General features: G+C 54.9%; 2 protein-coding genes across 2 annotated transcripts in view; both read right to left on the bottom strand.

Moving 5' to 3' along the window:
* Positions 1–6780: 6780 nt before the first annotated feature.
* Positions 6781–9762, bottom strand: NRN1L (neuritin 1 like). The gene is made up of 3 exons (XM_058813789.1): positions 9682–9762; positions 7279–7441; positions 6781–7199 (listed from the first exon to the last, which is right to left on the bottom strand). The coding sequence occupies exons 1-3, from the start codon at positions 9737–9739 to the stop codon at positions 6905–6907; spliced, it is 516 nt and encodes a 171-aa protein (XP_058669772.1). The 5' UTR covers positions 9740–9762; the 3' UTR covers positions 6781–6904.
* An 845-nt stretch (positions 9763–10607) lies between these two features.
* The window catches only part of EDC4 (enhancer of mRNA decapping 4), a 33081-nt gene continuing 27786 nt past the window's right edge, over positions 10608–15902 (bottom strand). The window contains exons 26-29 of the mRNA XM_058813412.1: positions 15003–15189; positions 13654–13873; positions 12819–12982; positions 10608–11542 (exon numbers count right to left, since the gene is read on the bottom strand). Coding sequence (XP_058669395.1) covers positions 11350–11542; positions 12819–12982; positions 13654–13873; positions 15003–15189 — 764 coding nt within the window. The 3' untranslated portion in view covers positions 10608–11349. The remainder of the gene's footprint in view (positions 11543–12818; positions 12983–13653; positions 13874–15002; positions 15190–15902) is intronic.

Here is a 15902-nt window from a genome sequence, read left to right on the forward strand (position 1 = left end):
TAACTTAATCCAGGTAATTTCTACTCATGCTCAGGGAAGAACCTTCACCTATGGGTCTTTTTGACCCATCGCATGAATTTTACTGTTACCATGAAGATAGCTCAGCTCTAAGATACACGGACGTTGAGTATTTCACCAAGCTGGCAATGTTTACATAGACAAACATCAACATCTAAGTTTATTACATCCCTAAATCTTGTTAGTTCCAGAATATTCTTGAGTACAGGTATTGGCTGCTGCCTGTTCCAGCGATTACCTCTCCTTTTTTTGCTGATTAGGTTTGAAAGCGTACAAAGCTCTTACACCAAAGAACATCCTGCCTTAGGGTAACATTGACATAATCTGCATTTTGCACCACTGTGACCCCGTGGGCTGGGCCGGTGGCCCCTGGCAGGGGCAATGTTCCCTCTCCCCATGCTCCTGCCTGGAAGAGCGGCCACAGTTTCTCCTCTTTGGAGCCAGATCCAGCTCTGAGAGCTCCCCAGCAGCGCCTTGGAGCCCGCAGCCCATGGAGCAGCTCCGAGGGCTCCCCACTGCGCTGCGGGACTCGGGAAAAACATTCCCTTTGAGAAAGAATTGCCCGGAAACATCGGTGCTTTTCCTTGGCAGGGAAAACCCGCTCCCTGTGGGACAGCCCTCGTGCACAGCAGAATAACGAGGCGCATTCCTTTCTCCTTTCTTTGCCCCAGCTACTAAGTGCCACAAAACCCGCAAAGTTTGCTTGGTAACTGGCTGTGGACTTTCTTCCTCATATCCTTTCCTCATCCTCAAGCGAAACACTGCGAGTCCCGGCCCTGGATGACCTGAAAGCAGGGAGAGAGGGATGACACCTGCAGGGATGCTGACGGCACTCCTTTCCCTTGGGGGCACACAAACACAATGCTGCCGGGTTTGTTTTCCAGCCTGGCTGTCACGTCATTCCCGAGGCAGCTCAGGTGGAGCCGGGCTCTTTTCACACTCCTACCATGCTTTTAAAAATAGCCGGGTTTATTTTAATGCTCCTGGGATCTTCGGCTGCTTTAGAATGGTTAGTAAGTCATAATGTAGTAAAAGTTGTACCTGCTGATGCACGTTATTGTCATCAGCTGCTTCTCTGTGTAATTCCCAACAAGGCGTGGAAATGTGTGATGGTTGAGAAGGGGCTGCCTGGGCTGGAATTGATGGATTGGGTGAGTTGTGCAGTTTTCTGCAAGAAAAACTCCCCAGTTCTTGTTGTCCCACACAGTAATGGTGCTGCTGGTAGGGTTTCAGCCTTCTAATCCCTCCAACTTTCTTTATGGAGATGTTTCCCCAGCCACACATCTCCCACACTGTCCCTGAGAGGTGGCTTAACCTGTGTCTGATGGGAAACCTTGCACGTGTCCCCGTTTAAGTCGATCCTGTTATTTTAGGCTGTTTCTCGAGGTCATCCCAGCTTGGTTCCACCAGGGAACCAAGGTCATCCCAGTTTGGTTCCACCAGCGCGTTCCTCTCTGTCATCCCGGCTGATGGGTGTAGGGCAGTGAGCTGCCTCACCTTGGCCGGGGAGCTCACACAAGGATAAGTGCTCAGCAAGGATTGGTTTCCCTCAGGGGATGCAGCTTCCATTAGTCACTTCCTCACAGCTTTGTTTCCTGACTCCCTCGTGGGAGCACTGAATGAGGCTGCTCCGGGTCCATCACGGCTGAAAAATACCAAAGAGCCAGCAGGCATCGAACCCTTGGGCCAGAACTGGGGACTTCTGAGAACCTCAGTCAGAGCAGCTCTTGTATTATTTATGCTGTGGTGGTGCTCTGAGACCCACTGGAGCCAAGAGAGCTTCACACCAGACATCTGCACAAAGCCAACATCCTCCTGGCAAAGCACCCAGGGATGAGGCAGGGAACTGTCTGTTCATCCATGTGATCCACTCCCTGCCAGGTCAGGCACCTGGTTTGACTTTGGGGTCACTGCCTGTTGATTCCTGATGCCTGTTTTTCCATCTATAGCCCTGCCTGCAGCTACAGCAGGAAGATTTCTGACTGGGATAAGCACCTTGCTGCTGAAGCTCTGAGCACTGAGAGGCTCTGCAGGCACTCATCCTGCCAGGCTCCCACCACCACTGCTCCAGCCAAAAAAACATTGGAGTTTATTTCCTCCCTCCTCCAAGAGGGGACTGGTAACAGGTTTCTGACACACTCACAAAGCAGTGCTGTGCTTGGGCAGGGTCTAACAGCAGGTTTTCCTGCCAAATGGGCTGTTGTCTCCTTGCCTTTTTTTTTTTTTCTTGCCTTTTCCCTTCCAAGATGCTGCTCTCCCTGGAGAGAATTCTCCTTGTGCTCTTCTGTGCTGACCCCTTCAGAAATCCCCTTCCAGCTGTGATGGCCAAGACCTACAGCCTGCCCCCAGCCCCATGGGAAGGATTCAGCCCTTGAGGCAGGAATGTCTGTGAAGAGTCACAGAATCCTAGGATGGGTTGTGTTGGAAGGGACCTTTACAGGTCACCCAGTTCCAAACTCCCTGCCATGGGCAGGGACAGCTTCCACCAGACCAGGTCGCTCAGAGCTCAATCCTTGAACACTTCCAGGGATACTGGCAGTGCTGCCCTGGTCCTGCAGCATGCCTGCTTCCCCCTGAGAGCCCTCACCCCTCTGCAAGGATGGGATTTGTATCTCCTGCTAGTGGCTTCTTCAAGGCTTCTCCTGTGGAAGCTGCTAAAGGCAGGCTGGGACCAGTGGGGCGATGCTGGCTACCCACAGGTGGAGGATCCTCTCTCCCTGGAGGTGCTGCAGAGCTGCCTCCAGCCACCAGCACTAACCCTGCTTGGAGCAGCAACTTCAGAGCTCCCTTTGCATCCCACACCTGCCCATGGTGCTGCCAGAGTCTCGCTGGGGGGCAACAAGCTGTAATTCCCTGTGGAATGGTGGGAATGGCTGGAAGCACCTCCAGCATCCCCCTGCCCCAGCACCACAAAGCTGCCTGGGACATTGCTGCACATCCTGAGCATGGGGCAATTTGGGGATCCCAGGGCTTCCTGCTGTGCCAGGCCATAGGAAGCCAGGAGAACAGGGCCCCCCATCTGCCACCAAATGGATGGAAATGGATGGAAACCTGGATTTCCTCTGAGCTGCATCCCTGCCCTGTGTGGCAGCCAGCCCAGCCCTCAGCGGCCATGCCAGGCCAGAGCTCAAGGTTGTCCCAGCAAGGCTGAGCAAAGGTCGTAACGGGAGGATGTTCAATTAAAGCTGCTTAAAAAAGAAATCCAACTTTCCATATGCCTCTCTGGAGAATCAAACAGCCCCAAAGCAGAGTGCAGATGGGGTGCCAGGCGGGGGGCTGAGCACACCCCCACGGCAGAGGTGACTCTGGCTCAGCTGTTCCCACTGCTCCCATCCACGGGGATTGAGGCTGTCTTTTGGTTGTTCCTTATGGAAAGTTGCACATTTGGCTTAGCAGAAATCCCCATGCAAACTCGGACACTGGCCAGCCCTGTGACATTGTGTCCTCCAGGCTATGTTTGTTTTCCAATGCTCCCGCTCCCCCTGGGGTGCCAGCAAGGCTGAAGGTGGCAAAACTGGTGCCTGGTTGGGGATGCCAGACTGGGACAGTGGCACTGGGGGCATGGAAGGGCAAGGAGCCATCCCCCCTCTGCTGGTGGCCTCCACACCAGTCTCTCCAGTTAGAGAAACCCAAGTGTGCCCCACAGATGAGGAGGTTCCCCAGCTGGCATCTTCACCAGGAGGAATTTCCCAGGGTGAAGGAATGGAGGGTTCAGCCATCATTCAGGAGGAATCTCCCTGGGTGAAGGAATGGAGGGTTCAGCCATCGTGTGGCAGAGGTGTTGGGCAGCATGGTGGGAAGCTGGCCCTCCTGTCACTGTGCCACGCGTGCTGTCTCACTCACACAGCCACCTAGAATAGTGTCACCCTCTGGTTCCAGCTGACCAGGGACACGAGAGCCTCCCTGGCTCCTTCTGCGATTGCAAAAGTGAATTCAAACATCAACTCAGCTGGACTCAGCTGGCCTTTATCCTTTTTTTTCTTCTTTTTTTATTAATTCAGGTTTGTCTCTTAGAGAAGAGAGAGGGAGATAATGTCTGCAGAGCATTTAATCTTCTGCCCAAAGAATAGCAGAGAGCAAATTAGGATCTACTCCAATTAATTTGCCTTGATGGGCAAAATCTGGAGAGCGGCCATATCTGGGAATTAAGAACAAAAGCAGGGAGTGTAAAGTAGGTCACCGGAGTTTCATAACCAGAACAAGGGGTTTCCACAGCACGGTGCTCCAAAGGCTCCCATGCTGGGGTCCCCACTCTCATTCCCCACCATCCACTCCTTTCAGCCTGCACAGCTGCTTTAAGGTGCTGTCACTGTGCAGGGAGCCAGTTCTGTGTTCTGGGGACAGGAACAAGGATGTTGTCCCTTCCCACAGCAGGACACAGCTGCAGGGCTGTCCCGAACCCTTAGACCCAATGGAAAGGTGACACTGGCTCAATGTCCCAGTTTGGAGCACGAGAGCTTTCCTGGGGTCAGCGTGCCCACCCTCGCTGTCACACTGCTGCCCTCGGCCCTGCAGGCACCTCCCTGAAGGAGGATTGGGGTGACAGGTGGCACTGGGGTTTGGGCAGTGCCTTGCTGTGGGCTCTTGCACGTGCAGTGTCACCAAGCAGTGGTGACCCACACTTTCCCAGCACGCCCAAATCCCAGCCCTGGCTTCCCAGAGCCATCAGTGCCTTCAGGCCGTGTGGTGACACTGTGACGCCTTTCAGCTGCAAGACACACATGGAAGCGCAGCCAAAGGTGTGAGCCACGTGTGGTGACAAGTGCTGGTGCTCAGGACATGTGGTGACATAGCCAAGGGTCTGTGACCTGTACGGTGACATTTTCCAGGACATGGGACCATTTGTGGTGTGTCTTTCTGCACACAGGGTGAAACACCTTGTGGGTGTGGGTGGATCTTCCCAGGATTTGATTCCGGCTGGATTGAAGCAGCATTTTGTTGTCTGCAAGTGTCACCATGGCGGTGGCAGCCTGTCACAGCACCACGTTGGTGACACGTCCCCGGCCAGCTCCCCCTGCCCCGCTGCGCTCCCTCTGCTCGGAGGTGGCGGCCGGCGCCCGGCTGGCGTTGATCCTCTTAGCCACCCTGCCGGGATCCGCCACTAATTCACCCTTAAACACAGGATTGTCAGGAACGGGGAAGGGAAGAACCGGCGGATTATCCCCCCGGCGCTGGCGTTAAACACGGGGAGCGGCAGCTGCTGCGTGAGGAGAGCTGGGGTGGTGTCCTGCCCCGTGTCCCATGGGGCACCGGCCCGGGATCAGCATCTTCCCCCAGATGTTTTGCGTCCCCCCGGCCAGCTCCAGGCTGGTTAGTGAGATAAATAATGGGAAATAAGCACAGAGCCCCCTACAGAGCTGAGGGATCGGCAGGAACCACTCAGCCCCATGGGATGAACCAGCAATCCTGTTGGTGTTTCCTGGACCCAGAGCCTGACAGAGGGCTGGGACAGCCAGGGTGACATCCCAGAGGTGACCAATCACCTGTTTAAGTTACAAGACCTCTCAGGAAAAGGTTTTATGATGAAATAAGCAATATTTTTCCGTGGCTTGATGAGGACAGTGATTACTGAGCTCCTTGCTCTTATTCTGAAGGCTTTCAGCCACAGAACAGTGTGGCAAAAGCTTCTCCAGGCCAAAACCAGCTGCTGGAATGTTTTGGGGACAGCCTTGAAGTCACGGAAATCACAGAAACAGCAGCAACTTGCTACCCACAGCTCATAGGATCTCATGGCTCCTGCTCTCTGCTGAGCCTGGAGCGATCCTCGGAGTGGTGGTGCTTGTGGTGGATTTTGTTGCCTTTCCCAAGTGGGATGGTTTCCCACATGCCAGCCAGATTTATCCACCAGACTTCCACAGCCAGATTTACCCACCAGTGCTGCTGGGGGCCCCACCAGCAAGGAGCTCCTGACCTGTGCCCCAGCTGGGGTGGCCCATTTGCAATTCCTGTGGCCCTTTAGATGATGGGTGGGGAGTGAAGGCTCTGCCCAGGAGAGTGGGGAGGACGCCTCACCAGGCCAGGCCTCGGGGAGCTGCTTTGCACTCTGGCCTTTAGTAGCTGGGAAAAGTATCCTAACTTTTCAGCATAACAGTGACAGGGATGGGAGTTAGAGCATCTTCCACTCATAGATACAAGTTTAGCCAAATTAAACGCCCACAAATCATCTTGGTTTAACTTCAAGTTCCCTGTGAACCTGGATGAGATTTCCAGTTCCCCAGCTTTTTTACCTTCATCATCTTGGTATAAAAAACAAAAAAACTCTCTCTTCCCTGCAATCCATACTTTTCTTCATGACCATGAATACAGCAAGACCAAAATAAAAGGCATGGAAAACGGAAAATGTCACTGGAGTTGCCCATCAGAGGACAAGCTACTGGGTGCCAAAAAGACAAAGAAATCTGCACCCTGTGTTTTCCTGAGGTGCCCTTTAAAAGGAATAAAACATTTGACCCAACTCTAAAGGGAATATCTGCTGTGCCCAGCCTTGAAAAGCAGCAGCCAGGGAGCACCATGGCAGTGGGAATTGTCCCCTCCTGGGGCTGTCCATGGTCCCATGGACTCCCTGGCGTGGCCATGGGCAATACATTGGAGGAATGGAGTCACAGACCCTCCCACTGACCCTTCCTGGGGACTGGTGCAGGGAGCATCTCCTCTCCAGTCCCCAGAGCAAACACAGAGCTTGGGAGGGGCTCAAGGGGCATCCCATGGCAGAGAGACAGGAGAAATGTAAAAGTGTCTTTTAATATAAATATAAATCCATCTGAAGTGCTGCAGGAGTGACCGTGCCCCGCGAGGGATGCCCGGGAGGGAGGTGGGCGAGGCGGGGACCGGCGGGCAGCCGGGGGAACGGGGCCGGCATCACCTGGGCACCCGAGGGCGAGCGGGGCTACAGCCGGGGCAGCAGCAGCGCCAGCAGCGCCAGCAGGGCCGGCAGGGCCGGCAGGGCCAGCGGGTGAGGGTGCAGGGCGGCGGCCGAGCCCCGCAGCGTGGCCTGGTTGGTCTCGGAGGCCGGCGAGCTCTGGGCGCTGGCCAGGCGGCCCCGGGCGCTGCACAGCTCCTGCAGGTTCCCTTGGAACTGGATCTTGCGGGACTCCTGGCGCAGCGACTCCCACACGGTGGCCGCTTCCACGGGGCACCGCGACAGCACCTCGCTGGCACAGGTGTGGAAATCATCCCAGGACCTGCGGAGGAGGGCGGCGGTCGGGGCGATGCTGGCGGCGGTGACCCCACCGTCCCAGCGGCTCCCACACGGACACTCACTTGCAGATGGCGTCCAGCTCCTGCGCCTCGTCGCCGCCCTCCTCCTGCTGCTGCTGCCGGACGCTCTGGGCCATGCTCTCCCCCAGGCTCAGCAGGCATTCGGCGAAGCCCTTGTAGATGGTGTCGCACTGTCCCGCCATGCTGACGGGCTCCTGGCTCGCGGCTGCGGGGCACAGAGAGGAGACACCGAGCTGAGCCCCCGCCGAGCCCCGACAGCCCTCGGCTCAGGGCTGAGCGTGTCACCGGCCGGGGGTGACACCGGGCTCTGAAACGCGCCGAGAGGCTTCCACATGCCCCCGGACAGCGCCATCCCCTCCCTGGGCACTGTAGTGACCCCTCACTCCCGGCCCGGGGGCCCGAGGCGATGTGACGGCCCCGCAGCGATGCTGCCATTCACCTCGGCCTCCTCGGCTCTCCCCAGAGCCATCTGTCCCGGCCTTTATCCCCTGACAGCAAAGATTAATTTGTGACTACAACGGAAAAAAACAAAGCAAAGGCTCAGCAAGCTGGAGTCCCTGCTCTGACTGCAGTGGGAAAGAGAGGGAAAGGGGGAAACAAAGGGGAAGGGGAAAGAGAAAGGGAAAGTGGGAAAGAGAAAGAGGAAGGGAAGGAGGAAGGTGAAGGGGAAAGTGGAAAAGGAGGGGAAGAGGAAAAGTGGGAAGAGGAAGGGGGAAGAGAAAGACGGAAGGGGAAAGGTGAACAGGAAAGGGGAAAGGATAAAGAGAAAAGGGAAAGGGAAAACAGGGAGGGGAAGTGGGGGAGAGAAAGAGCAAGAAAAAGTACAAAAGGAAAAGGCACAAGTGCAGGTCTGGCTGCTCCATTCTGAGAAGCCCCTGCTCTGCTCCACAAATGATTCCCCACTGGCGCTGGCCAAGCCCTGGTGCTGGACATGGGACAATGGTGACAGGGTGTGTTCATGAGGACTGCCAGTGCATCCACAACCAGTGGGAAGCCCAAAAGGAGCTGGTGTGTGACTGGGTCACAGAGAAAACCTGCATGGTCCTCAGCTCTGCCCCAGAGGTCCTGTAGGCCAGATGTGGGGTCCCTGTGCCAATTCACAGGAGTTACAGAGTTTTGGAAGTGACAAGGGTGTGCACCAGGAAGGTTTCTAATTGACGAGAGCCCTGCAGGGGACCCCTGTGGAAAGGTGACCCCAGACACAGCTGAAAGTTTCCTGGTGACTGCTGAGGCAGCCAGGATGTCTCCAGGAAGCCGTGTGCTTTGCTGTTAGCACCCCACACCTGCACCCCTGGAACAGGGTCCTGAGCAAAGTGGCTGTGGTTGAGACTAACACCAGGGTGAGCCTGACACGATCACAGGGCATTTTAGGTGTTTGCAATGAGAACCCCCTGAGCACAGCACCAAGGAAAGCCTCGGACTGATGCCAGACACGTGGGTCACAAACATCGCAGGTATCAGTAGAGAACGCGTGATCCACTGCTCCTCTTTTCACCCAGCCAGGCACAAGCCTGCCTCCCACCAGCCCGAGGACCCAGCAGCTGGCAGGGCCAGATGAAGCCTCCCTTCAGCCTCTCCCTGCTGCAGGCTGAGGTTTCCCCTCCCGGGCTCCTCTAAGGTCCGGCACAAGCCCTTCCCTCTGCTCAGCTCCCTCGGCACGAGGCTGGGCAGGGCGAGCAAAGAAGGAGAAAGCAGGAGAACAAATCACCTCCGCTGCTCTGCTGCAAAACCGTGGGGAAAAACCTGCCCCCGGCTCCGTCGGGGAGAAAGCCCAAGGGGAAAGCACGGGGGAAGTTTCCCAGGGCGCTGCAGATCATCCCGAGCTCCCCAGCGAGTGCAGCCATCCTGCTCCTGGGGAAGGGCTGGAGTCTGCCACCCTCTAAGCCTAAAATCCACCAGGGGTTTGGTGGTCCCTGTCCTTCATCGTCCGTGCAGCCGGACCAGGTTAATCCCAGGCTCCGCATCTCTCCTCAGAGCAGGGCTGTCCCTGGGTACCGCCGTGCTCCGCATCCTCTCGGCGCTCGGAGGAGCGGGAGTGCGGAGGGGACGCGCTGGTGCCAGCGAGGCTCAGGACCTGCCGGGTGACATTCCCCAGCGATCAGGATGGCTGCGGCCCCGCTGAACGAGGGCAGCAGGGAAAGCCAGCGGGTGCTGGGGTGGGCACGCAGGGCTGGAGAGCCAGAGCTCGGGAACCGTCCCCGCCTGAGCAGAGCCACCCCGGACAGCGCCGCGAAGCCGCCTTCCTCCTTGCCGGGCATCTCAGACACGGGACAAGAGTTGGATGGATCGCTCAGTCGAGGGGCAACCGAGCACCCCGCTCCCCGCCGCTACAGAGGGTGCGGGACGCGGCCGGGGTCCCGCTGCCACCCGCCCGCCCCCAGCCCGGCGGGGAGAGCCCGGGGTGTCGGTCCCCAGCCCGGCCCGGAGCGGTCCCGCGGCACTCACCGAGGTGCAGGAGCAGCGGGCTCAGGACGCCCAGCAGCCGCCAGCAGCCGCCGCCCATGGTGCGGACCCCGCGCCGCCGCCGCCGAGTGCTCCGCGCCCGCCGCCTCCGGCAGCCCCGGCCCCGCCGCCCGCCCCCGGCCCGCCGGCACCGCCCCGGCCCGCCCCGCCGGCCCCCGAGGGGCGGAGAGCCCCGGGCTGCACCCCGGCCCCTGCCGTCCACGGAATCACAGAATGGTTTGGGTTGGACGGGACCGTGCAAACCATCTCGGTCCGACCCGGCAGGGACCCCTTCCAGCCCTGTGCAACCCGGTCTGGTGAACGCTTCCAGGGATGGGGCATCCACAGCTTCTCTGGGCAACCTGCGGCCCACTGTCCTCACAGGGAAGAAATTTTTCCTAATATCCAATCTAATCCCGCCCTCTATCAGTGTGAAGCCATTCACCCTTGCCCTGTCACTCTATGCCCTTGTCCAAAGCCCTTCTCCAGTTCTTTTTGAGCTCCTGTAAGTATTGGGAAGGTGCTGTAAGGTCTTCCCAGAGCCTTCTCTTCTCCAAGGAGGAGCAGCCAGAGACATTTTTGCTGTGAAAAGGGGAATTAATGTCCTCTTCCTGCAGCCATCACCTCCTACCCCTCCCAGGAAGCAGAGACCACTATGCCCTGCTGGACTCACACAGGAAAGCTTGAGCAGAGACTCAGGAAAAAATCTGGAAAGACAGAGGTGACAGTGGCCCATCACCTCAGGCTCCAGCCTGGAGAGAATTTGATATCCTAAAAGACCCCTCAAGTCTTCCCTCCATCACACAACAGAAGAAGGTCTCCACGTGTTTTTTTCTCAAAAAGTTTTTTTATTGAATTGTTCTCAATGTTATTTCCAAAAAAAAAAAAAAAAAAAAAAAAAGAAAAAAAAAAGAACAACAAAACCCCCCAAAACTTCAAAATTTAGATAAAAAGAAAAACCTCGGTGTAAAATCAAAACTAATGTCTGAAACATGGACATGCTCCAATGCACAACAGAACCGTGGCCCCCCAGGGCTCCTGCAGTTTGCTGCTGCCTCAGCACCCTGACCCAGAGCCCCTCCCCGGGGCACTCCAGAGGTATCAGCCCTGCCCAAACCTGCCTCATGTGCCAGGTGGGCCGGGCACTCCGCTGTGGATCTGGAATTAACGAACCGCTGAGCAACTAACTAATTAATGAATTCTATCTAACCCCTCTCGCTCAGCTGACCTCTTCCCTGTGCCTGCAGCCTGCCAGGGAGGAGGGGTTTGAGCCCTTCCCTAAGGTGTGGGTACAGGTTTGTGGCCAGCGAGGAGCAGCCCTGGGCTCAGCTCACACCTCGCTGCTCCTGTGCTGATCCAAACTTTTAAAGGGGCAAGGAATCCATCGGCTTCTGCTGCACGAGACACGCACTGCCAGCCAGCCTTGGGGACGGATGGGCAGGTGAAGAAGAGATTTAACTCTCAAAAAAGAGGCTATTTAGGAAAAATAAGCCAAGTGAATGTTCAGTGACTATTTGGAACTATACACAAATGGTGTTCGCCTTAGAGACATCACACACGTTGATGATTTCCTGGCAAGAGCTCTTGACACCAGCCAGGCACCGTTAGTAACTACAGATCTGCTGGGTGGGCTCGGGTGGAGCAGCCCCCCAGGCAGGCAGGCAGCTGCTCCTAGGTCATGCCAGGGGTGACCAGGCCCTGCAGCATGATCATGAGGCGACGCGCAGGCTTGCTCAGAGGGTTGTGGGGTTCCACCTGGAGGAACTGGAAGAGCTTCTGCCGCACCTGGTTCATGACTGACCCCATGTGGTCTCGGGTGATGGGGTCGCTTTGGTCAAGGTGCATCACTGCATCTTCCAAGTAGCTGAAGGAGAGAGAGCAAGGTTAGGACCAAACCCAGAATATGATCCCAATCCCATTCAGTTCGTGTTAGTGCTGAAGATACAGTTTTGCTCCCTGCTCCACCCAAACTCTGCAGTATGTTCAGTTGTCACGAAATCAATGTTCCTGACTCACAGCAGAGTCCACCTATCCCTTCCTAAACATGTGAGGTCAGCCTACAGCTCCCAGCCTGCCCACCTGCCCCACAACCTGCCTGCTGGAACCAAGGCAGAGGCAGCAGCCAGTGAGAACTCCCCCCAGTGCTGGAAGTGACTCTCAGTAGATATTTTCTTAAATAACTTTAAACAGAATTAGTCACTCATTAGACAGTAAAACCCTTCAGCAGTGAAGCTCAGTTTGTGTAGGGTTATCCAGGAAGGGGTGCGATAAATCCATCCAGGAAGGGGTGGGATAAGATCAAAACTTTTGCCAACAAGATACTCTGAAGTTCAGATGAGCCATCAGCTTTTAAACCACAGCCTGAGTAAGGCAATGTGGTCACTGCAGGTTTTCAAAAACAATCCAGTTTAAACTTTACAGCAGCAGCTTTAACCCCAATTACTAGCCTATAACTTGAAGGTCTTTTCAGTTTTTCTAGCTTTCCTTATCCTTATTGAGGTAAAACCTCAATTTAAGTAATTTTTCCATACCACCCATAGTCAAAACCTGTAGGTACCTTAACAATTCAGCTTTTAAGGGCAGATAGCAGGGTTTTGACTCAGACACTAAAAATGTTCATGGCAAGTATCAGTACAGTCACTATTTTGTCACAGAGGCTTTGCTTGGAACATCTACCAGAAATTATACCAGTAGCTCCTGCTGCAGCCTCCCACTGAGCCTTTTTGACAGTCACGACAAGAAACTGCTGACACAAAGTCCAGTGATGGGTTAAGAGTTGAGGACAGAGCAAACTTGCCCTGGACACTGTACTGTCCAAGGAACATGGCACTGTCCCTTCTTTTGCCTCCACAAGGAAATTGTTCCTTGGGGAATGAGGATTGCTGCACAGGCTGCAAATATTTACAGGCTACAATTCCAGAGGTACCAGCACCTACTGCTGGGCTCTCCTTCTACCTCAGGGCAGCAAAGCTTTCTGTGGCAGTGCTGACATATTTTTTTCTGAGTTACCACTGGCTTTAAACATGCCAGTAAACAGGCTACAGAAACTCCAACTTTTGTCAAAGTTCTACCTTCCACTTCTAGGCACTGAATTTAAAGCTAGGGCTAAGAACAGGACCCAGTTCTCTGGTCATACTCACTTCAACTTCAGTTCTGTACGAGTGCCCAGATCTGAGGAGAGCTGCTGAATGAGGGAGAGCAGCACAGGCTGGGACAGTGGGCATGGATGCTGTCCAAATACTTGCTGAGTATCCACAGTCTCACAGACATAGAGAACCAGGTTCAGATCAGCTGCTGTTAGAGCCTGCAAGGAAGACACAGCTAGAAATGCACAGGAATCAACAGGCAGGTGAGGGACACAGGACAGAGTGACAGCTCTGGGATGCTCAGTGGCTCAACAGCCTCCTCTGGGAGCAAAAATCTCTGCACTTCTGCTGTACAGGCCAGCAGGGCCACCTTTAGGCTCTTGCTCTATGCTCTGAGGACACCTGTGTCTGTTCCAAGCTGAACAGAGCACAATCACACAGAGAGGAGCAGGTTACTGTCAGCAGCATGGAGCAGGGCCAGCACTGCTATCACTCCCAGAAGAGTTTGTCTGCAGCAGCTCAAAGGGATCTGCCTGCATGTTCAAAGTCAAAGGCAAGGTCAGGCCCCAGCTGGTGGATGTACCTGGAGAGGCTTATGAAGCTGTGTGTGCCACGTGTCAGTGCCAATGGCAGAACACACTGGAGCACTGACACTGTCCTGGCAGGACATGGGCAGGGATGAAGGAACTCAACTGCTACCAAATCATGGAACCTGCATGGCTCTGGCTCCACCTGCATGAGAACAACTGCACCCCTCAAGCACTCCTCTGCCAAAGGTCTTTTCAGTCAACTCCTGTGTAAGCTGTTGTGACATTATGTGCCCACCCCAAGGTTTTTTTCCCTCTCAGTCCCCAACAAGCAGTGGATGACTACCAGGAAAACTGGGTACCTGCTGGAAAGCCTGGTTGAGGTGTCCCTGCTGGAGCAGCTGAAGGATGTGAGTCTGCTGGGACTGGAAGTCCATGTGAGTGGAGGGGATGGGTGTCCCGGCTGCCGAGCGCATGGCCTGGACAATGCTGGAGGTGACAGCTGCCTGCTGCTCCTTCATGGCCAGGCTCACCTCTCCTTTAATGACTCTCTGCACCTGGGCCAAAATAGACTCCTGCATGCTGAAAAAAACAAAACAGAACCCATGGGCACCTCTGAGAATGAAGAGTCCAGGGATAACACTGCACAAAGCTTATACCAGTGAGAACACACAGGCTGTTTTGCTTTCTGTAGTGGGGCTCCCTAAGGGTTCATACAAACAGATCTGAGGCACAGGCAACTCTGTGGCCAACACCACAACATCCCAGGGTGCACTTGGAAGATGCTGGGATTCTGTGCAGGAAAGTGACATTTCAGGGAACTAAGTCTCTCATCAAACAGTGTTTTAAATCTTGAATGTCTCTGGCTTACAAGCAAGGAGACTAAGCTGTGGGGTTATCTCCAAATGGGGCCAGCTTCCTGCAGGAGATCTGTCAGATGCAGCTCCTCATGTGCAGATGACACCTTTAGAATGAGAACACACTTACACTGTGCCTGTGGCTTCTCCACACAAGAGGATTTCACAGTGCAGACTCTGCTGCTCTGTGTGACACCTCTTCCCTCAAGGGCTGGATTCTCCCCTCTCACAAAGGGTATAAAGCATCAAACCTGCTCTACCACAGATAGAAAAGCAGGGCTGCCTTGGGAACAAGCACAGCCCATGCAACAAGACCAGGATTTAGCCTGTGGCCTTCCTGGCAACTCTGGCCTGCACTGAAGACCCCAGTGTGTTCTGACATTTGTTCTAAAATAGACAGGGTTGTTCTGCCCCACAGGTGACCACCAGCCAATCCCAATGCCTGGCAATCTGCCACTGCCTCACAGTGTGAATGTGCTGGAGGCACTGCTGGGATCCCATCCTGAAATCAGGAGGGCAAAGCACAAACTGCTGCAGAGCAGCTGTGGGGAGAGAGAGCAGCCTGTAGAAATTGTATGCCTGAGGACACTGAGTAAAGACAAGACTCCTCTGAAATGATCTTCAGGAAGTGCTCAGATTTGGGTCTGCTTAGTGGTGCCTTGGATCCTTCTGTTCTCCACTGTGCACATGGGACCTGGAGAAAAGCAGGCCTTGAGCTTCCCAACAGAGCTGGGAAACCTTCTGTGAGCAACAGCCACCAGCCCACTTGCTTCGCCACAGTGCAGGGCCAACAAGCAGCCCTAGAGCACTCCTGGCTCGCTGTACACCTCAGTGGCACCTCTGTCCCAACTCACTTGCCCACGATGAGGTGGAGCTGGTGCTGCAGCTCGGCGTGCACGCTGGCGGTGACGCTGGAGGCCAGCTGCTCCGTGCTGCTCTGCAGGGCGCTCAGCAGCTGCCGCAGCTGCCCCAGCAGCGGCTCCCGCACCTCCTGCTCACGCACCTTCTTGTTCTTCAGGTGAGCCTCCAGCTGCTGGATATCTGCAACAGGCACACAGGGAGAGGTTTGAGCTACGTGTATCTGTGGGGATGATCAGGGCAGGAATCCAGCTGGCAGGCTCTGACTCCAACTGCTCCAACTGCTGAGCCCGTGTACGAGCACAGGACAGTGGAGAAGCACAAGCCTTGTTTTGGACCATATTATATCAAACTAGAAACCCATCTTCCAGTGTCCCCATCACACAGCAACAAACCCACCAGTTCTCCTAAAACACACTTCTACAGGCACTCCTTGTTCAGGGGACATAAATGCAAAGGTGAGGGTGTTTTATTTCATATGTAGTGGGAATTGGGATCTGCATTAGTTCAATGCTCACGAAGAAAGAGTGGAAACTTTTCTGACAATAAAGAAATCATGTCTCCAAAGTTTTAAAACCTGTATTTTAAAATATCTTAGGAACTTGCCTGATCAAAAGGCAGAAGAATGTAAGCTCTCGTATTTGTGGGAGACTTGTGTGGAAGAGGAAGGTTGCAAAATAAACAGTAGCTGGAGACACCCTGCAGATCTATGGCCAAGTCACTGTGCTAGCACTGGGCCACATTCAGGCCCCCTCAGAAACCAGCTCTGCCCAGCCTCCCCAAAGGGCAAGGATCTGCATCCCAAGCCCAAGAACAGGAATGATCTTCTGCAGTGCATGAGTGTATAGTTTTCCTTACTTAAGGGTATGCTCTATTTCAAACACTGTTCACCCACT

This window comes from Ammospiza caudacuta, chromosome 13, assembly GCF_027887145.1.
Source record: "Ammospiza caudacuta isolate bAmmCau1 chromosome 13, bAmmCau1.pri, whole genome shotgun sequence".
In the NCBI taxonomy this organism is placed as follows: Eukaryota; Metazoa; Chordata; class Aves; order Passeriformes; family Passerellidae; genus Ammospiza; species Ammospiza caudacuta.

What these genes read in the sequence shown, in the direction of transcription:
- NRN1L (XM_058813789.1), bottom strand. Translation starts at nt 9,739, where the DNA reads ATGGGCGGCGGCTGCTGGCGGCTGCTGGGCGTCCTGAGCCCGCTGCTC. An exon ending in CCCGCTGCTCCTGCACCTCG is followed by an intron (nt 7,442 to 9,681) that starts GTGAGTGCCGCG and finishes TGTGCCCCGCAG; the next exon opens with CCGCGAGCCAGGAGCCCGTC. An exon ending in GAGCTGGACGCCATCTGCAA is followed by an intron (nt 7,200 to 7,278) that starts GTGAGTGTCCGT and finishes CCTCCTCCGCAG; the next exon opens with GTCCTGGGATGATTTCCACA.